The sequence below is a fragment of the Zonotrichia leucophrys genome, chromosome 1A (assembly GCF_028769735.1).
Source record: "Zonotrichia leucophrys gambelii isolate GWCS_2022_RI chromosome 1A, RI_Zleu_2.0, whole genome shotgun sequence".
In the NCBI taxonomy this organism is placed as follows: domain Eukaryota; kingdom Metazoa; phylum Chordata; class Aves; order Passeriformes; family Passerellidae; genus Zonotrichia; species Zonotrichia leucophrys.
Genome location: NC_088170.1, coordinates 45636601 through 45658284, shown reverse-complemented (window position 1 = coordinate 45658284; position 21684 = coordinate 45636601). Strand labels below are relative to the sequence as shown.

The following is a 21684-nucleotide window of genomic DNA, read 5'->3' as shown; positions in this document are numbered from 1 at the left end:
TAACTTTCTATGTGAGTGATAATCTGTAATGGATTTTCCCTCCATGAACTTGCCCACTGACTCTTGAAGGTACATGAGCTATGTAGAAAAACCTCCTTCTTCAGACTATACTGGCACCCACACTTGTTACAGCAACTGATAAAAACAACTAATCACTGAATGAAAGCACAAGCCCAAGTGTATCCATGTGCACCAGCCAGGAAAACGCAGCCACCCTCCATGAAGCCAGTGCAATGCAGCCAGCTCTATATGCACCACATGTGGCTGACATCGGTGCCCATCACACCTGGGTGCTCTAGGGGAAGTCATCTGCTGAACAAAAATCCGGCACTTTTCTGTGGGTTATACTGTATGTAAGATCAAAACAGTTTTGTACCGAAATATTAAGAACTCCCAATATTACATATTGTGAAAAACACCAATCACTTGTTTTTTTTTTTTTTTTTTAATTTTAAAAGTTTAATAGCAATAAAATGGTTATAAAAATAGTAGTACAATTAGAGTCATAATAATTTGGACAATTTGAATTAGGAAAACATGAGACAATAGAGACAAAGAGTTACAGATGTCCGGGTACCTTTTTCTGGGCAGCACGAGCCCAAAAAAGGACACATGTTAACAAAGGATTAACCCTTAAGAGCTATAGCCTGTTGCATATTCATATACTCCTTACGTGATGCATAAATTCCATTCAAACAAAGGATTCGGTCTGGTCATCGTCAACTTCTTCCTCCTAATCCTAAGGCGCCTTCAATCTTTAGCTAGGCAGGAAGAATTCAGTTTCTTCTGATAAGAGAACAATAAATTCCTTTTCTCTGAACGATGTAGGTGTCTTGTGGCTGCCATCTGGTGTGAGTGCCTCATTCCTTTCTTCAAAAAATATCCCACTTACATAGTTCTTATTTTAACTACAAAAATTACCTTTTAACTACAAGACTACATTTATATTATTAAAATGTTAATATAGCAATCAGTACATCAAAATACATACAGTAAATATCTGCGTAGAGCCATATAATATGCACTTTTCACACATATGAATATCCAAAGAGATTTATTGTTGTCCAATCGCCAAAAAATGGCGACAAGAATATATCCTTATGTATATGAATATCCATCCTCGCTGAAGGAAAGCAGCCACTGCAATGCAGCATCCTCAATGTTTTGGGGACTCAAACTGTAACTACGGGGCTGAAAAAGGACCAGGCCGAGTACGTTACACCGCGCAGGGCCTGCCTGGCCCCGAGTGCGGCACAGGGCGAGCCCGTCAGGCCAAGCGGTGCAGCCGCGGCCCCTCAGGCGGCCCGCCCGGGGCGGCCGTTCCGGGAGCACCGCGGGCCCCGCGCCCGCGCGTCACGTGACGCGGCCGGCTGCGGCCCGCCCCCCACGGAACGGAGCAAAGGGTAAGCGGCGGGAGCGGCCGGGAGCCGGGCGGAGCCACGGGAACAGGGCAGGCTTGGAGGGCCGGGGCGGGGAAGGGGCCGGGGAGCCCGCTGGTGGAGGAGGGAGCGGGGACGGGCGTGAGCAGAGGGGGCTCCAGGCGCGGTGGCGGGGACAGGCAGGCGCCGCGCGGCAGGCCCGACCGAGAGCTCGCGCCCGCAGCCGGTGCCGCCCCTGCCCCGCCCCTGCCCCCGCCCCCGGCCGGCGCCTCCCCCGGGGCGGGCCCTGCCGGGCCGGCGGAAGCGCCGCTCGCCGATGGCGGCAGCTGCCTGCCCGCCTTCAGTCGCGTGTGCGATCCCTCCCTTCTTCGCCCCTCAGATTACCGGGATAGCCATTTCCCGTGGGGAGGGACTGGATTAAATAGAACCGGCCGAGTCAATAGCGAGAAGCACCGCTGCTCTGTGCGCCTTCCGCCTGGCGGAGGCGGTGCGGCAGGCGGCCGTGCCCTGCTGCCGGTGGGAGGCGACGTGCTCGGGCGGGGGAATGGGCTTGGAAGCGACTCCGGGGTGCTGCTGCCCTTCCTTGGCATCGTGTCTGCAACTGGGAGTTGTGCTGTGCACGGCGCTTGGCCCTGGACTCAATGCAGCTCTTACCGTATTTTTCTGCTTTAATAAACTTCTATCACATCTTGTATTTGTCCTATGAGGACCACCGTTAATGGCTGTTCTCCGGTAGCCTGATGGAGTGGCTTTCCTGCTACCCTACAGCCTGGACATCTGAGAGAGAATTTTTTGTTACTGTTGTGTTTCTTGTTTGTTGTTTGCTTATAATGATATAACTTTTCCTAAAGTGGCTACTTTTCCATGCCTGGTGCTTGTCCTACAATCTGTTCTTAGTTAAATGCTTCTGCGTATAAAGACTGCAATGCTTGAAGCTGAAGAGATTCAGCCAGTTCCTAGACGTGTCTCTCTGGTGTTCCTACTTTCTTAAAGTTGGCAAAAACCTTAGATACAAAAAATGCAGCTAAACAACAAGTAGACTCTAACTTTGTAAAATCTTTTAATTAGCCAGTATTCCATTACAGTTTTTTTTTTTTTTTTAATTACCATTCTGGTTCTGTGGAACTGGAATTCATTGAGCACACCAAGAGACCAGAATAGGCAAAGCTGCTTTACATATCTCTCTAAATAATTTTCTTGTACCACTACGTTTTAATTTTCTTTTTCTCCCCTAAAAGCAGATGCCACACATACTTGTTCACTGTTCATCTAGGAAGAAAATCAAAATTGTCAACAAAATATATTAGGAAGACAGACTTCTTGAGGATTTTCAGGTTAAGTGAAATAATTCGTCTAGAAAACTTCAGAATTAGACTTTCTTTTTCCAATATGCAGCTTTGTAACTGAATACATATGCATTTTGTAAAAAAACTCAACATTTTTAACTACTGTATTCGGAAGATTTTCAGGAGTCTTTCATTTAATTTACTTTTAAAATTACATGTTCTTTTATTTAACTTGTATGATGTTACCAAAATAAATTTTCTCCTGGAACCAGTGGTAAATAACTATACACATATTATAGTAGTGGGTGATATCCAGATCCCTGAAAATAGTATTTTAAGCAAGCTAGCAATAATTTGAAGATACAAATGGTTTCACAGTCACAGTTGTAAGACTAGGGTGCCAGAGATTTAATCTGTTTCTGGAAATCCATATCCTTATGCTTGTTAAGCTGTTTTGCTTATTCTTGGGACCTGAGAAACTTACACAGCAGTTTAAGTTATCAAGAATCCTAGACTCAAAATCAATATGGTGGGGAATGATGAAATACACTAGGTCTGCTCTTAACACCTCCCACAGTGACCTCTAGAGTTCAAGGATAAAACATGAGTTGTTAAAATGAAGGCAATTATTTTTGAAGGCATGATTTTCCGTATTAGTTTGTACATCTAGTTTATTACTATTCCCCAGACAGTAGGTGGTAAGTAGTCGGTTCATTGGGTTTTACTGCTGGTTTTCATGGGAATGCTCTGTCGAGGAGTCAGTCCCAATTTCCCTGCTTTGAACAAGGATACACAAAGCTGCTTTTACAGTAGTTGTGGGAGAACTTGTTATTTTTGTGAAGTATGCTGAAAATGGAAAATACCTTTCAAATAGTAAAATAATTTTCTATTCTTTCTCTTGGCATCATTTTTTCATACCATAATAAATATTATTTTCAGTCATTATTCTGTTCTCGTATACTCATTGTGTACTGGCATGCTTTAAAGATTCATAGCTGAGACTCTTCTTTCTTCTATTAATTTGGTTTTGTATTCATTTGACTTTCTATTAGGCTAGAAGAACCTTCCCTGTTCCATATGAAACTTCTTCTTAATCCAAAAGCAAAATGATTTAGAAGAATTTGTTTCTGATGATGTTAATGCTTGAAGCTGAGTGCTGTTATTCTTACTTTTAGGCTGTTCATTGAATGTTATCTGAATACTTGAAGCTATATATTTTAGTGAAAAATGAATATTTCCTTTTTTTGCTGTCTTTGTTTTTGCCTGAATTTGGTTCTGGATAACCACAACTAACATCACAGTTCAATGGTGCTTGAAAGAACCCAGAAAGCTGACTAGATGAATGCACAAATTCATTGAAATTCAAAGGTTATGCTATTGTTTACTGTAAATATAATTTACAAATTTGGTAAGTTTCAAAGCAACTCTTCATTTATGCAGTCTACTTGAGAGCAAAACATAGCAGCAGCTGGTAGTTATTTGCAAAGGACACTTTAATTTAAACAGTTAACTTAGGCATTGAATCCTTAGGCTGAAAGCAACACAGAACTTTCAGTTGAAAGAAGCTGAACATGTGTTCTGTTGCTCTCTTAAGTGAGTTCCAAAAATTAATGTCATTTAGTACTTTCCTATATCTACAGTGTATATTAATGATCTTTAGTTTCTTTGAAGGTGCAGGAACATGAATAAACCCAAATATTGTAACTTTTATGTTAGAAGGACTGGTACTCTGCCAGCTACCTGCATGCTAGCACTTGGAAGATATTTCATTACATCTGAAGTGCTGGGAAAAAATCTGATTTGTAACAATTACTAATGTTTTTAATTGTAATTTGTATCCTTGATGCTTGTGTGTATAAAATGGAATCCTGAATAACTTGTCAGAGCTAAGGGATGGCTGATTACTTGCCATTCTAAGCTAGTTGTTAATTTGATTGCTGAGACTAACTTTGATCTCCAGCTGTGTTTTCTTCTAGTTTTGCTTATATTTGAACAGTAAAATGTTCTGTTTGGAAGTACAAGATTGTCCATTAGGGTAAAATCTGTGTACTTGAAACACAAAATTAATTTCTAAGAATAAGCAATATGAATTTCTTTCCAGTTAAAACCAACACATCAACTAAGCCTTTGACATGACATAGATCCCAGTGATGGGATATAGTAATATTGTATTAAAAGAAGAATCAGTTCCACATTAGACTGACTTTTTTCCCTCAGCAATAAATCTATGGCTGATTATGTTCATGATTGTTGTGCTTTAAGCTTTTCTATTTGGTTTGTGAGCTGAAAGCTCATTATGGTTGATCTGGTTTTGTCTGCTTCTGGGAACTTCTCTGTATGTTACAGCACTGAGAAGATTAGAAAAGTGGATTTTTATTGTTGTTTTTCTTTAGTGTGGTATACTGGAAAAAATTCTACATATTTCATAGGGCTGGGAGCTATTACATGAAAATTGTAATTGCTTAAATTCAAGCAAAGGCATAAGAAAATGGTACAAAATGGAGTTGAAACTAACAAAATCTGCTGTTTTGTATTTGGAACAAGCAAAACATCTGGGTGTCAGAACAAAAAGAGTAATTTAGAGAAAAGAAAAAAGAACAGCAGAGCATACATGTGCAGTTGCTGAAACTGCAGATTAGGTTATGATTTTCTTCTTTAGTGACACAAAAGTTGTTTCCATGACCTGAGATATTTCCAAACTCAAAATAGAGGGGCGTTCTTTCATGTCTGTGTGCTAGGGGATAGAGAGAGAGTAATATGATGGAGGAGTAGGATGAGTAAAACCTGTGCAGAATATAAATTCATTAATTGAATAGGCATGTTACCACTATAGTGGAATAATACCAGGATAGAGTTGGCTTTATTGAAGGATAAATGAGAGCTTCTTCTGGAATTAGATAGGATTTTTATATGAAAACTTAAATGCACTGATCTATATTGATTATTCTAACTGAAAACTTATGGGCTAGTCTATTTTGATTCTTCTGTGGCGTTCATCACCATCGTGTCCAAGCCTGTACTTGGGTAAATATATATGAGTTAAATAAGCCTACTAAAAACTCTGCATACTTGTACCCTTACAGTAATCACTATAATATAAAAATTACGGAAATGTGAAACTAAAATGGGAAATTAGGCTCAGTCTGCATGGCAGTATTTAACTCTGGCCTTGTATCATGAAAGATTGTAGAAAAAGAGTGTGTAAAAAGGTCACACAAATTCTTATACTGAGTGGTATCCTGTTAATCATGGTTAATTATGATTAACCATGGTTAATATACCTGGTTAAGCCAGGTATAACCTCATATTCAAATTAGACCAGTCTTAAAACAAAAGTTTTTGTCCTCAGTTTTATGTTTTATAGGACACAACAAAATTGGGCTTATTCATGTGTTGTGAAGTTTTTTGTTTTGAAAGTCTTTTTTATTTTCAAACCATATCTCCTGAATTCTAGTGTGGTGCAATTGATTTATTTAAAGACGCATATTTTGATTGGCAGAGAAGTTGGTTGTTTCAATGGATTCTTGAACTATATATCATATAGTTACTAATTCCTGAACAAGATCAAATAGATAATTTCACACAAATGTAGCAGTCTTGATGGGGTAGTTGCTTTGCATATAGGTTGTAATTCCCTCCTTCCTGTTCCCTCACGTCTTCTTGTAGAAGCACATCAGGGGCCATTCTGTTTCCTTTGCAGATGACTGCTAATGCCTTGTTTTTACAGCTATTTTTCCTATCATACTTCTGTGGGTAATTTTTAAGTACCTAGGTTTGCAAATATATTGTAACCTGGGGCTTTCTGAATTACTTGATGATTTTCTGCAGGCTGTGTGATAAACAGTGTCTTCTAATGTGCAGGCAAGTGTAAGAAAAAAATAAACATTTTATACATAGAGAGCTATCTAAATAGCATCTCTGCTCCATATGTTGTAGTACCCATGAGGGGCTCATTATAATCCCTGGACCTTTTGTGCACCAAATACTTCAGTCCGGATAATGCTGTGCTCCATCTGCCTTAATCTCTGAGCTGCACAATGTGAAATTCTTAATGCTTTGACCTGCTATATGCTAGCATTTTTGATCTTGGATTTTTCTTGTCCGTGTTTCCATTTCAAACAAGTCTTCAAGGTTGTTGGTTTGAAGTTTGTCACTTCTACTGAGTTATTCTGTGGGGTTTTTTCTTTCTCTAAACCAAGTGTAATGTAGAGGTGCTGAAAAGTGTATGCATCTCTAAAGTATTTTATTGAGTTTTTTTGTATTTGGTTAGGTTTCTTCTTTTTTTTCCCCCACATATTTTAAGTGTTGTGGTTTGTTGATCTTATTCAAGCTGTCAAATTGGTCAGAGATCCAAAAATATGTGGTAGGGAAATTATTTTTTTCAGTAAACAATACTTGGCTTAACTCACTGACATGCATTTAAACCTGTCATAGTAAATCTGACACTGCACCGTATTTCACAATTTCACTCCAGAAATATGATGCTTTTAAAATCTACAGATGTTTTAGAAATCTCTAAGAGCAGAATATTATTTTCAAGAATGATGACTATCTTATGTTTTCTTTATAAAAAAAACTCCAACCAGAATTTTTCTTTTAAGAGTAATTTTTGTGTCTACCCTTTACTGCCCTAAATTCTCTCTTGTGAGTGCAGTAAATGCTTATCATTACTTTTTCCCCTTCTTTTCTCCTACGACCATCAAAGTTTAAGAAAAAATAACACTGAACATTTTAATCCAGCAGTATTTATCAGTTGAGGATTATCCATTCACATGTCCAGTTACTGGTAGAAGGTAATGCTGCAAATTGCCTTTCTGCTGCCCTTCCCCTGTGGCAGTGCAAGACAACTTGGAGCTCCTTGTATGGAAAGAGTGAGGGGAAACTTCCCATTTACTGGCACTTGGGTGGTGAACTATTTTGTCAACAGTTGCATGGGAAGTCTGCATGTGTATTATTTACTCATTTGTGCTTTTTAGAGGGGAAAGTTTATGAAGCAGACCTGGCAAAAATGTGAGCACTGTTAAGTCAGATACTGACATGTAGTAATTTAGCTATGTGTTGAAAATGTTTCGCTGTATGAAAGGATTTAAGGTTGTCGATGGATTGTTTTTAAATAATTCTTCTCAAATTGTTTGGAATGTGTGTGCAAATGTTTGCTGTCTTTTAGGAAGAAAGGCTTCTGCTGAGCAGCTCAGTTTGTGTTATGGGGAAAAGCTGTCCTTTGCTGTGGGAGGTGGGGAACCAGGAAAAGTTCAGAATGTAGCTCATCATTATAAATGAAGGACTCATCATTTTGGTGTACAGGGAAGACGAAACCAATGATTTGATCTCTTACCAAGAGGGAAAAATTTGGGACAAGTAGAGAAGTCCTTGAGCACATAAGTTGTTGGTTTTGGTGGCTTTGCAAATTGATTGCTTGTAGGGGTGCTGTTGGTGCTTTTCCCCTCATGTTTTTTTATATTGTGCCATGTAATCCTACATGTGTTTAAACCCACAAAAGTAAGACTTTAATTCCCACTGTTGTCCACAGCTGCTTAATACTGCTGGTGTTGCCTTGTCCAAGTGATGTACTGAGAATGAAGCATTTTGTCTTAGCAGTTGTAACCTGACTGCTAGATTCTCTGTCGCTATTAATTAGCTTGTAGTTCTAGGAAGCATATGGTGGGTCTCCTGTGGATTGTCTGGCCAATTACTTCTCTTCAGATTCTGGATTTTTCTGTAGATACTAGCATGGGGCTTCTGCAGGAAGTTTCTAACAATATCTGTGCATGGATTCAGTAGACAGGATGGGATGAATATTCATGTTTCATTATTAATGAAAAAGTTGTTTGAGGAACTTTAAGAGAAGTTGTTTGATTTCTGATTCTTAAATCAGCCATATTGTGATACATGTGTCAGACAATGTTTTCCTGCTCAAGTTCCTCTAGAGAACATGGTGAATATATTTGTGTGTAAGGTCTCGAAGTGGGGTTTTGTGGCTGGCATTGCTATTAGAGCAGAGGAGGTCTGAGATGCCAGACCTCATAGCAGAGAAGTAGAGTTCCAGCCACAAAACTCAAGATGCAAAGTTCAAAGTAAATAGGTTGAGAGAAGAGTATTAAGGTGTAGGCAATAATGTAGTCAAAAGATTTTTTGACTGCATTGATAATGTAGTAAAAATCTGATTTTTAGAGATTGTATTTAAAGTGGCATATTTTCCAAAGGTAAAGCTTTACTGATTGAGGCAATAGTCTCTTTTGGTGGATTGAATCTAATAATCAGATTTTAAATGATAAGCTGAGAGTAAATCCTTATAGCTTTTGTCTTGAAATGTTGAGGGCTTTGTTCTGTTTCACAACCTATTACAAATTACTTGTATAAGTGGTTGATGCGAATTGAAAATGTTTTCATGAAATGTTCAGAAAGAAAATGACTGAATTACAAGCAGTGTGAAAATTTAAACTTGTGAGCAAGTTACAGATGATTAAATATTTCCACTTAAAAAAAAAATTAAAACCTTTTGAAGGTGAATGTCACAAGTAATAGTCTCAGAAGACAGATCTTGTCATTGCAAAGCTGTTAATATCTATAAAGAATTCTAGTGATGAATATGCAGATGGCTTGTTTTGTAGAACTGAATTTTTTAGGTTTTATGGTTGTTTGGAATTAAGACGCTCTATCTGTGACAGAAATACTACCTTCAGTACTATTTCATCAGAGCGATATCAGTTTATATTCTGCATACAAATAGTTAATCACTTCCATGTTTCTGAAAATGCAACAAAGAAAAAAGGATTATATTGTGAAATTTTAAGTACTTTGTAAGGGGATTGAATGAAACCGTATATATTTATACTTTTCATTACTTTAATTGAAAAATAACTATATTCTTGGATATAAACACAAGCAGCAGTTTAAAAGGGAGTTGCCAATAGGTGAAAGACAGCATTTCTTATAATCCAACTGCAGTTATGTAAATTACGCTTGGGTCTATGCAGCAGTACCTGGATATTCAGCTTGCTTTTCAGCAATACAAACTAATACAAACAAACAGCTGGTGTCTCAGTACACTTTGTAGGTATTTTCCAAGCATGTTCAGGGCTAAATAAAAGAGTTGAGAGGTAGTATAATACATGGAGCTGGAGTGGAATCATCCCATGTGTCATTACATAGCTGCCTAGTCTGCCAGCATGCTTTTAACCTTGTGATGGAGTGGTGAACAAGGAGTCATCATGTTATGGTGTGTCCCTATGATATGTGTGACAATTTGAATTGATTTTATGTTTGCAGTACCACCAGTGTGGAAATGATGCATTTGTGCATTTTCATTTGTGGAAATATTTATTAAAGAAAAGGTGATGTGTTGCAAATAGCTTTCCTTTGCTTAACACAATCCACCTTTGGGGGTGAAAAATGAATAAATACCAGTGTGTGGAGAGAAAATTATTTGCAATGCTTCTTTCTTCCAAAATGCATTATTGAATTTTGTCTGCTTGCATCACTTTGCTTCTTGCTTACCTTCCACCTTGAATAATTTTTATCAAGTTCTTCTGCTGGCACAGGATTGTGAGAAATGTTCAGATTAGCTAAAGAGTAAATGTGAAGTATCAAGCTCTGTTCTGTAGAATAGACATTTAAAATCTGATTAAGATTTCTGGTTTGTTGGTTTGGGGTTTTTTCCATTCTCATGTACATATTCTTTTTTTTCACTCTGAATATTGTGAACCTCTAACAGATAATAAATTTATTCTTAATTATTCTGTGTTAAATTGCAACATGTTGATGTTACTTCAAATTTTTTCTAGAATGACTTTTTTCTTTCCTTCATGTTTTTCAGACTATGGCACAGGCTCAGAGGTTGGGGAGGAGATACATTAAAGCCTTTTTTAAAGGTTTCTTTGTTGCCGTTCCTGTAACTGTGACTTTTCTGGATAGAGTTGCCTGTGTCGCAAGGGTGGAAGGAGCATCAATGCAGGTATTGCTGGAAATATCTTGGTCTTTCAGGAAATTAAAAGGTTGCTCTCCACTGATAATAGCAAGGCGAAAAAAATCTTTTTCTCAATTGTTATTACATGATGTTCTGGTATGGAATAGTTTAATTTCTACTTTGTTAAATGTTTTATGATGTGAAAAAAAAGATTTTGAGAACAAAACTTCCCAAAATTCTGTGTCAGTAAAAAGAAAATATATGGAGAAGTAGTGATAAAGATAGATTGTTTTGATATCTTCCTAGACATTTAGAAATATTTGGAGCAAAATATTTTGTTGCTTGGGATTGAATTGATGACTCACAAAGAGGCTTTATTAATTTTTAGTAGCTACATTATAGTAACTGTATGGTAAAACTGTTTCTTGCTATACTTGTTCTTACTATTGAACACATAATGCACAATTGCAGGGAAGAATACTGAAAGTGGCATGAACCTACTGTCATTGCTTCTCTTTATCATGAAATAGGCATCAGTTCACTGTTTTTACTTTGGTTATATTGAATGCTTATACAGCATAAGCAAGTAAATATAATGCCTAACATTTAGATGATAAATACTCATGAATACTATTTTTTTCACCGTTTATTTGATCTTGAAAAAGCTATATTTTAACGTAGATAGAAAATTTCCATGTTATTACTTTGCATTTTAAATCATATGCACTGCACTTTGGTATGCATCACCACTGATAACAATGATGTATTTTGTTCCAATGTTGCAACATTCCAATTAGTAGAGTAAGGATTTGATTTTTGGATGTCAAGCTCTCTTTTCTGATTGTCTTAATAAGCTCAGAACCTTGAAGAGAGATTTCACAGCAATCAAGACCAGCTGCTGGTGTTTCAATTATGCAGAATTTATGCATGGGCTAGAAAACTTAGGCTTGATCCTGCACTTGGCTGATTTATGTTTAATGTTCTAAAGAGTATGTGGAGGGGAGGAGGGAATGGCAAGGTGGCATTGTGTCTTTTGTGGCAGTTTCTAATCTGATGTTTAAACTCTGTCCAGAAACCTCAGCAGGCAGCTCTCACATCAAGAACAGTGATGGAAATAAAATTGTGTTACTCCAGTAATTCTACAATCCAAGGCCAAAAGCTAGGTGTAGCCTAAGTTATTATTGCCCTTTTCACAGATGTTTTTCTAAATATCATTGATGACAAGTAAAAGTGAGGACGATCTGAGGGCTTGCAGTTGAAGAGCCAGAAATTCACACTAAAAAGGAGAGGAAGGGAAGACTGTGAAAAAAACTGTTCTGTTATCTTTTTGCTATCTTCAGGCAGGAGGACTTCAAATATATAGCACAGCATCTGGAGAAGTACAAAATTAGCCAGATGAGTACAACTCCTCTGTTTTCCATCTTCCCATTTTTTGCCTCTGTTGCAGGTCTAGAGCCACATGGAATGTTTTAAGATGCAAATTCATGTTGGATTTTTTGTTTTGGCTTTCTGCTTTTGTTTGTTTCTGTTTTTTGGATTTTTTTTTTTTGCTATTAGCAGGTGTGACCTGAGCATTTAAATGTTTAAATGTTTTTTTTAGCACACCACTTTGCCATTTATTGTTTCATCTTTTTCTGCCTCTGATGTAGTGTTCTGTTTGACATCCATTATTGTGCAATAGTTTTGCTTCAGTAGCTGGATAGAAATTTCTTACATTTCCCTCTCCATAAGTCTGTTGTGCTTCTGGTTAGTACCTCAGTTTTATGTTTTCTTTGAAGTCAGTCCCAAGTGTTTGAGAGTGCTCTGGTATTGTTTTGGAGTGTTGCTTTGCTACTCACTTGAAGAGCACATAGTTGACTGTGGTTTATCCATGGAAGATTCGAAGAACACTAGTCATTTTCTTAGATTTATTCAATCTGACAAAGGGAAAGCAATATATATTCACTGGATTATTAAAATTGGAGCTTTTCCCTTGCTGTATCTGTTAACTAAACATTCCCTCTGTTGACTGAAAAATGGATAGCTTGAAAGCTGACATTTATAATTTTACTGGCGCTTCAGTGTTTGTAAAACTCTCTGGTTGTATTCTGAAACAGAACTGAAATAGAGGTTTGTTTTAAACTTCTATGGATATAGCCATTTTTCAGATTGAAAAAAAAATCCTAGTGCTTTTAATAAGATACTAATTTCCTTGCCAAGATTTATTAGACATCTAAGCAAGTCTGACAGGGACACAATTATAAGGAATGTATCTCTCTCCTTAATAGTAGCTTGAGGGAGCACTGGTCATGTTGCAATTCTCTCTGTTAACTGTGTTCTTTGGAGAGTGATCTATGTCAAACATATCTTAAAGCCATAGGTGTGAGGAAGACTGAGGTTTAGTCGGTTTGAAGTCAGATTGTATCCTTCAATCACATGCTTCCAGTCATACCTTATTGTCTCAATTTGATACCATGGTAAGATTCTCAAGAATCTGTTTGTAATAGACCTCTAAATTGTCTAGCTGCCTTTGTATACTCATAATTCTGGCTCCTGATGAGCCTGAAATTAAAAGCTTTGATAAGAAGCAAGAAATAAATTTCTATGTGTCATGCTTGCTCTTCTACTCTTGTTCTCTGCTGTGTGCTTTCTCTCCCCCTACACTTTCTCCATTTGTTCTGGACCAGCCTTACTGCTGCTTCACAGTACTGATAATAGGAACACTTTTTGACACCCTGGCAAGCATATGAATAAAGCTTCTAATGAAAATTAAAATTTTCTGACCCAACCAATTAAGAAAGACTTCATGCATTCAGTTGTCTCCAGCTGATTTTGTATTTTTCAGTGCTTTCAGCCTCCTGTCATAATTTCACTTATGCTGACTTCAGTGTATATGTGTATTAACTCTAACCTATAGAGAATAAGTGTGAGCTATTGCAGTTTATAATTTTAACAGTTTAATAGTTTCATTACCTTCTCTTTTATTTCCAAATTTCCTGAGATTTTTAATCATCACACGAGGTAGTTTGTTGCTTAGATTGATATGCTCATCTAACATTCTATTACTAGTGTGTTTCTAGTAGTAAATCTAGAATTGTAATCTGTTTACAATATTAAATGTAAATATTGTACAATATTAAATCTAGAGTTGTAATCTGTTTACATTATTAAATGTAAGTGAAAAAAATAACTGGTAGTAAGATTTCTTAATTGACTGTTGTGAATTTTTTTGTGTGACTTCTTGTAGTGTCTTTAAAATGTTTGTTGTCATATGGACTGCTTGATATTGATTTATGTTATTTTTTTATTGAGTTTCATTGCTTTTCCAGTATTACAGACTCTTCATACATAAAGATGTGGAAAAGGAACCCCTCGTGGATATATAAATTTGTAAATTCACTATATCAAGTGGACTGTTTTAAAGTGGGATAGAGAATGACAGCATATGTGCAGCTTTATATGCAAGTTCTATTGCAAACAGTTCAACACCAAGGATTGTAGGAAGTGACCTGAGCAGTGATCTCTGATGAAGCACTCATGTTTCTGCAGCAAACATTATTGAATGTTCTATTCCATTATGCATAATAGCAGTTGTAATTATTCTGTGGCAGTTTCTCCTAACTTTATTATTAGGATTACTGTACCTAAGCCTGTAAGCTCATGTGAATATTCTTTGTGTTCCCCAAGCTTCAAGCAAATAAGTTGTGACCTTCACTAGCAGCATAACAACTATCAAGTTAATCATTATTTATAGCAAAAGGGCATGTTTTTACTCTCCTACTTATGGAACCTCATGTCCTATGAGGCTTCATCATATGGCTGGGGATCTCAATTTGCATGCTTTTAGCATTAGATTAGTTAATAATTGGAAAGAGTAATGTTTTGTGGCTTCTGCACCACAGTTTAAATTAAGACCTGTGTGCCTTATTTGTAGCAGGCTTTTATGCCAAAAACTTGAGCAAAGAAGTTATAATGCTTCAGACTAGAAGGAAGAAACCTCTGTGACATTTTGTTTCTTATGAAAAATCCTTGTGACCCTATTTGTTGACTCCTTTTGCAGAAGCTGTATTTTGATTTTCCTAGACCGGAAACCTTACTAGTAGTTAAAATATCATGAGGAATAAGTAGTATTGTTTCTATACTTGTTTGTTGTGGAATCTCAATTAGTTACAATAGAGAAGAATATACAATAGTTATTTACAATAGAGAGGCTTGCTGAAGGATTTATCCTTTTTTTTAATAGACAATAGTGATGATGTAAATGAATAGTTGTCCCCTTGTTTTCCTTTGCTTTCTTCTAATAAAATAGTATTATTGTCTGCACGTTTGTCAGGTGTTTTTTTTTTGTGAGAGAGAAGAAAAAAGCCTATACTGTTGTATTTTTCTCAAACACCATTCTAATGTATGAATTGAATATCTACTCTGTATGTCAAAATGAGGTCAGGTATTGTTAAAAATGCATTTAGAGTGCTTTAAGTTAAAAAAGCTTATGCAATATCCAAATGAATTCTAAGGCAATGCCTTTGTTTAAATGCATAAAAAATAGGAGTCAACTGGGATAGTGCAACTAGGGCAATACTGTAACTACCTGGTGTATTTCTCTGTAAGATGTAGTTGATGTAAGTTTGTGTGATACAAAAAGTGTGTAAGCACTTATTTAGATATATTCTAAATATCAGCTGTTAGATACATTACCTTTTGGACTAATGGTTTTAAGGTTTCTATTAAAGGTTTCATCCTCCTCTTTTGGCCTTTTAAGGCAGATACCTTTGAGTACTAAGGAGTTTACTTTGTGAGAATATGTCTTATGTATGAGTCCTGCTTTGTAAGATTGGCCTGTGCCTTATACTTAGTAGTGTTGAAAGATTCTGGCCCCTATGTACCTGCATTTGGCAAAGTGAGTATGACTGAATTGTTTGTGAGTTTGTATGTAAGTCACTTGTATGTAAATATTTGATCCTTTGGTGGAAAGTGCTGTAAAGGTGATAAATAATTCTGGAACTCTTAATTAAAAACTACTAATAAAATAACTGCTACTTAGCTCCTGGTTTTCATTTATCTGTTCCTTGCAGTGCATTGAGTCTAGTAAATAAAACAGCAATGAGTACTAATATATTTATAGCTTAGACTCAGACCATATCTCTATGGATATTCAAGTGATCTGCTTTGATCCCCTGATTTACCTTACTGGAAATTTGCCTGTAGCCCAAAATGTAACTAGCCTTGCTTGCTCTTTAACTAAGCATATGATGTCATATCTCTCCCCCTCTCTCTACCATGTTTATTCTTTTGACCTAGCTTATTGTATACTGTTCATGTGAATTACACCTACTGAGGACCCTTCCTCTTTCACCTTGAAAAACTAATTTTTCACAAATTCCCTTTGAAGCATGTCTTTGTGAACCAATCATTCAACCAATGAGGAATGAAGAAACTGTAATAAAGAGAAATTGCTTTTGAAGTTAAAAATAAATACTAAATAACCATTTCATTTGAGAGCAGTTTTCTGAATAGTGACGGAATGAAATTTGACACTGTGTAATTACTAGGGTTGAGAAGAGTTAATTTAAGTCCTTCTGTTGGTTTACTCGTCAAAGGTACCATCAGTTTGGAGAGGAGAATATCAGCAGTGAAAGTCCAGTGGTTTATGTGATGGTTCAAGTTATAGTGTAAGTGCCTTTTCTACAACAACAGCAACAATAACCAAATTTTTAGCTAATATTGCAATTACCATACAAAGGAGGGATACCTTAGTTGCAACATGTGCTTTATGGCATATATCACCTAACTAATTAGTGATTATGTCTTGGCCAAATTGAGAGATACTGTAATTTTGTTTGAAGACCCTGAAAAAGCTTTCTGAGAAATAAATAGAAAACTTCAGTCTTGAATACTCTTAAATAATTTCTATCTAGTAAAAGGAGTCTCTGTTTTAAAGTAAACCTTGAAAAAATGAGTAAAGACAGTATTGTGATGGACTTCTTCCTCTGCCTTTTCCCAAGAGTGAACTCAGAGGCAGCATTGATCAGGTATCCTGGTTTTGTATCATATCACACAAAATAATTTTGGGAGATTTGATGTGCCTCCTAATTATGCATTAATTACTTCATTATTTTGATTCATGCCCTTTTGTGTCCTGTTATGGAAGGCCCACATTTGTTGCCAGTGTCAGTGTGTGCTGTAGATATAAAGCTTGTTTTTCCCCTTTGCAAAGGATGCTGAGATTACTATTGCTACAAGTCCATATTTCATTTTTAGTGCATTATGCTTTTATAAATAGTAAGATGCCTGCAAAAAGCTTGGGTGTTTTTTCTGGTTTTGTTTTTTTTTTTTTTTTTCCCCTGGGAATTAGTGCACTTGGTTCTCCTTTGATTTTAATCTTAAACAATAAGGAGTAACAGCAATCCCTTCTTTTCATCAGGTTTGCTGTAAGTATGTAGGGGGATAGAATATAAGAAAATAAAGGTAGTATGGAAAGTAATCTTACCCCTAAGGAGTTGCAGCTGGGCTAATTATTAAAGATTAGGAGCAGGCCTGACTTTAACAGGCTACAGCTGTCACCAATAAGAAGAAGAGTGTTAGAAAATAGTGGATTGGTTGGTTGAGGGGAACTGGAGTCCGTTGGCTGCTGGAAGAAGAAGGAAGAATCAGTGCTTAGAGGAGCTGCCTATGAGAAACATCAAGGAGGTATGAAACCCTTGCAATAAGGAAAACAACAATATGGAACCTTTGCAATATCATGACAACATAAGTATGTATCCTATGCAATCTGATTTGCATGTAGTAGTGCGTTAAAAGATGTGAACTAGAGCTTGTCATGAATTAATGATCTTTAGCGTGTCATTTAATAAAGAAGTGTATTTCAAATGTATTTCCTGTAATAGAACAGATTCTTGGCCTCTTATGGTGAGTATTGGTATGTTTTTTACCAATTTTAATGTGTTTCACGTGTTGATGGAAAGGTAATTAGGGGGAAGATTGAAAAAGAAAATGTAGATCTAAATGTAGGTCTGTTTTTTTCCCCTTCTCAGCCTTCTTTGAATCCTGGGGGAAGACAAGCATCTGATGTAGTACTCTTGAACCACTGGAGCATTAGAAATTATGATGTACAACGTGGGGACATTGTGTCACTGGTGTAAGTAATTTTGCATACATTTCAATACATACTTATGTAGATGTTGAACTATCAGTGTTTTGCCTACAATAATGTAGGTATATACATGGGCAAGGAACCTAACATTTTAAATAATGCATTATTGTTACTTCTATTGTCTGTTTTCAAAACTCAGATGTTCAAAGAATGCATTACCAGGTTTTTACTTGAAAGGAATGCAATGCAAGGTATCATGTGATACAGCGTGTATGTGTACCAAAACTGCCAAGACCAAAGAGTTGTGAGATGGAAAACAGATAAAACGTTATGTGGCCTAAAGGAGTATAGTTTGAGTTGCTTGGCTATGTACTTAGGAGAAAAAATTTCCTTACTGACTAGTACTGTATGTTTTTCTTCCTGGTGAAGTATGTCTACTGAATAAAATTTTAGATAAGACCTCAAGGATTCACCCACCTCCATAAGGACAAGTGGAGCAAAAGATGGAATTCAACATTTAAAATTGGGAGGTCTATGTATCAAGACAAAAGGTGGCAGTGTTTCGCTGTTCAAAATACTCAAGACTAACAGGACAGAAACTCCATTTCAGCCTTAATATAATATAGAAATAGAATGTCCAAGTGCTCATAACTGGTGCAAGGATATAATACAGACTCATATTATATGCTTGGAGAGTTTAAGCTTAAGGTTTTAGTTTTGTAAGTGAAATGCACAATATGTAAACTGTAACAAAAATGTCTTTGGAAGCCATATTATCTAACTGCCTTTTTGTCATATATCTTTTCTAATTGTCCCATTTTTTTGCTTTCCTCTTTGCTGTAGTGGTAATTTGTAAGACAATTTTCTTCTTTCGCTAGATACTTAAAATTTGCACTGTGATCTGTCTCATTTTCTGTCATGTAAAATTTTCTGTAAATAGTCTAGCTGCAAATATGAATTTATTCGTATTTGCTAGAGATAATATTGCAAAAGGGCTTCAATTTCAGGTCACTCAATGGATGCTGTAAAATGTGATTCTGCCTGTGTGTGCATCCCTCTGCCCAAGTCATGCTCTGGTGATTGTTTAAAAGAATCAGGATAACTGATTAATAATTAATAGACTGAACAGAAAATGAGCACATTGTCTGATCAGAAAACAAAATTAATAGTTTCATTCTTATTATACTCCTTGAATGTTTGTAATTTTGTCTGAGCCATCTGCATTGGTTATTTTCACTTTGCTGTATGTTTGAGCAGGATAACTAGTATTTTAGATGCAGTGGAGATTTTTGTATGTTTGGAAGCTTTTCCCTAATCTTGGTAGAGTTTATGTAGACCCACATAGAAGAAGTTGTATTTATGCACTTTATGGAAGCTTTTCTTAGTCTTTGGGAAGTCCTCTAGATAATCAGATCAGAGTATTCCCAAAGCATTTTAAGATCAATACAAAGGAAGTTAAACAATGTAAAAATAATTTGTTGGATAATTTTAGTATAAAATAACATTAAATGTTTATATTTTCAATAACAACTTTTAAGTACCTCATGATATGTGTTTGTTAGAAGAAGTTTTGGCCTGCTTCCTTATTGTATTGTTAAGTTTTTAATTGTGTGGTAAAGTCTTGCAGGATATAGTATCTGGATGTGATTTTGTACCTGTCAGTTTTTGGGAGTTTTGCTGTACAATGCTTCTATTGTGTAAACGGGTTAATACTTTTCATCTTTTTCATTTTGGTTTTTTACTTATGATTTCTATAACTCAGATATATGCACGGATTTGACTTGCTGGTCCTCAGATCCTGATTTAGGTAAGGCATGAACAGGGAAGGCAGATGTCCTATCAGGTTCTCCTTTACTGATCCTCTCAGAAATTCAGTTGAGAAAATATTGTTTTGACTGAGATAGGCAAATGAATATGTAAGCCTTTGTTTTGTATCCTTGTTGGCTGCTTGACATTTGTCCACTGTCTCCTCTTTGCCAAGCTGTAGTAGAAGATATTTTAGAGGTTCTGGAAGGGTGGTCATTTGTAGAACAGGAGCTGAGGTAAAATATTATGTCATGGCAGCATAACCAGGGCCATTCAGACTCATCTCTTTGCTCCAAGTTTTGCCTGTTGACCTTCTACTTACAGTGGACTTTTGCTAGCTGCGATCTCAACAATCTCTTTAGGAATTGTGGTAGAAACAGCAGCCATCCAGAATGACATGGTATCTCTGATGATATGAAGAGAGCAAAGAGGTGAGTCAGTCTTGGTGGTCCTGGATACCCCAGAAGAGAATCAGTGAGCCTGTGGTCATGATTCTGGTACTGCTTGCAGATCTGAAAGTTTTTCCTCTATTGTCCGATCTAGTTCTTGATAAACACACGCAAATATATATATATATATACACATTTATTTTCTGACTTTGATTACAAATGAGCACCCAAGTACTCAAGTATGTGGTGATGTTTATACCTAGTAAAGGTACTGAATGAAGACTGCATGTCTCTCTGTCATCTTGGTCACTTTAACTGATGTAGGTGAACCACTCATCTCAGTCATAGCTGTCATAGCTTAGCCACTGTACGGGCACATGTTTTAGACAAAATATTTACAACAACATTAGTCTTTAAAAATATTAAAGTCAGGTAAAACCAATGGCGATAATAAGTTGGTAGCAAAAAATTATTTGTTTAATTACAGTATAGTATTTTACAGATAGTTATATCTTACTTCAGCCTTTAGAATATTGTTTTCCTTTAGTTTGAACTCATTTTTATTGATACCAGAATTAGGAGAGCTCAATGTTACATGCTGTAACTTTTGAACTCACAATTTTAAGTTCATTCAGAACTGAGCAAAATGTTATCATCCTTAACTTGATCACTTGCTACATTCCTATTTTAGGTAGTGCTGTATTACTGGGACTTAATACATTGAAAATCAAAACAGGAATAATTTTTAAATAAATGAAGTAATTTCAGGCATTCTGTGTTTCAGATTACTGCCTTTCCATCTCTTAAATGGATTAAAAAAAATTAAAAAATGTGTTATATTTTTAGTTTGGAAAATGCATTTATTTGTCCTTGAAGAGGAAAAATAGTCATGTAGCACATGATGTCATCTTTCAAAGACAAATGCTTGTTTTTGCCAGGCAGACCTTGATTTTTCAGTAAGTTTAGTGTTTAAACAAGCATCTACTTTGTAAGAGCTCAGCTGAGGTAGATCTCAACAGTTGTGTAGAACTTTATTAGCTATTGCGGAATGAGTTATAAGACACGTAGTGTTCTCTCAGCTGGTCTCACTCTGTAAAGTTTGAGTGCCAGCAGCATTGTAGCTGGAGCTGTGTGTGTCACAGTGGGGCGTGTACAGCTCATGCAGGTCCTAGGGAATACATGCTGCAGCTGCACTTCCCAGCACTTATAGAGATACTGCTCTTCTACTGCAGATTAAGGGATATTTTTGCCAATGTTACCTGTATGTAATTTGTTTTTTACTGTGTGCAAATGCAGGCATTGCTATAAAAAGGTGTTCCCAAAGAGTGATTTTTAGGTCTAGAATTCATTTTGGTTGCCTGTATGGGAACCCTCCCATCCTGATTGTACAATCACACTATCTTTTTATTCCAAAATTCCTGTCTTAATGTAGGAAACGTTGGTGCTTAAATTTTCAAATGATGAAATGTTAAGTTGTAAATATTCAGACACTAATTTTAACCTTGAGGTCAAAAATTAGAGGTTAATTTGAAGGTTGTGCTATGTCTGTAATAGAGAGAACACCTTCTGCAGTGTTTGACTGAGAGCAGGAGCTTACTTGCTGAATAGGTTGCCAGGTGTCCCTCCATTGCTAATTTAGAATGTGTTCTTATGTGTCAAATAAAAATAGCTATGCTAAATTAATCTGAGGGAGGAGAAAAGGGAACCATGCTGTTTGTTCTGTACATCCTGAATGGTAACATGCTTTTAAAATTATGAACTATAATAGCTAAATGGGCAGTATGTTTAAAAACATGTTTTTAAAGGTCAGCTATAAAAATAAGGAAATAAGTGTTGTATATTTTGTCAG

The 21684-nt window shown here is 36.4% G+C and overlaps 1 protein-coding gene across 3 annotated transcripts in view; it reads left to right on the top strand.

Annotated features, from left to right (window-relative positions):
* Positions 1-1341: 1341 nt before the first annotated feature.
* IMMP2L (inner mitochondrial membrane peptidase subunit 2) overlaps positions 1342-21684 on the top strand; it is a 410018-nt gene continuing 389675 nt past the window's right edge. For 2 of the 3 annotated variants that reach the window (XM_064702640.1, XM_064702639.1), the window contains exons 1-3: positions 1342-1403; positions 10482-10619; positions 17582-17685. In XM_064702640.1, the coding sequence (XP_064558710.1) occupies positions 10485-10619; positions 17582-17685 (239 nt within the window). In that variant the 5' untranslated portion in view covers positions 1342-1403; positions 10482-10484. Of the gene's footprint in view, positions 1404-10481; positions 10620-17581; positions 17686-18069; positions 19184-21684 lie in introns of those variants that run through there. The other variant, XM_064702641.1, reaches the window with a different exon arrangement.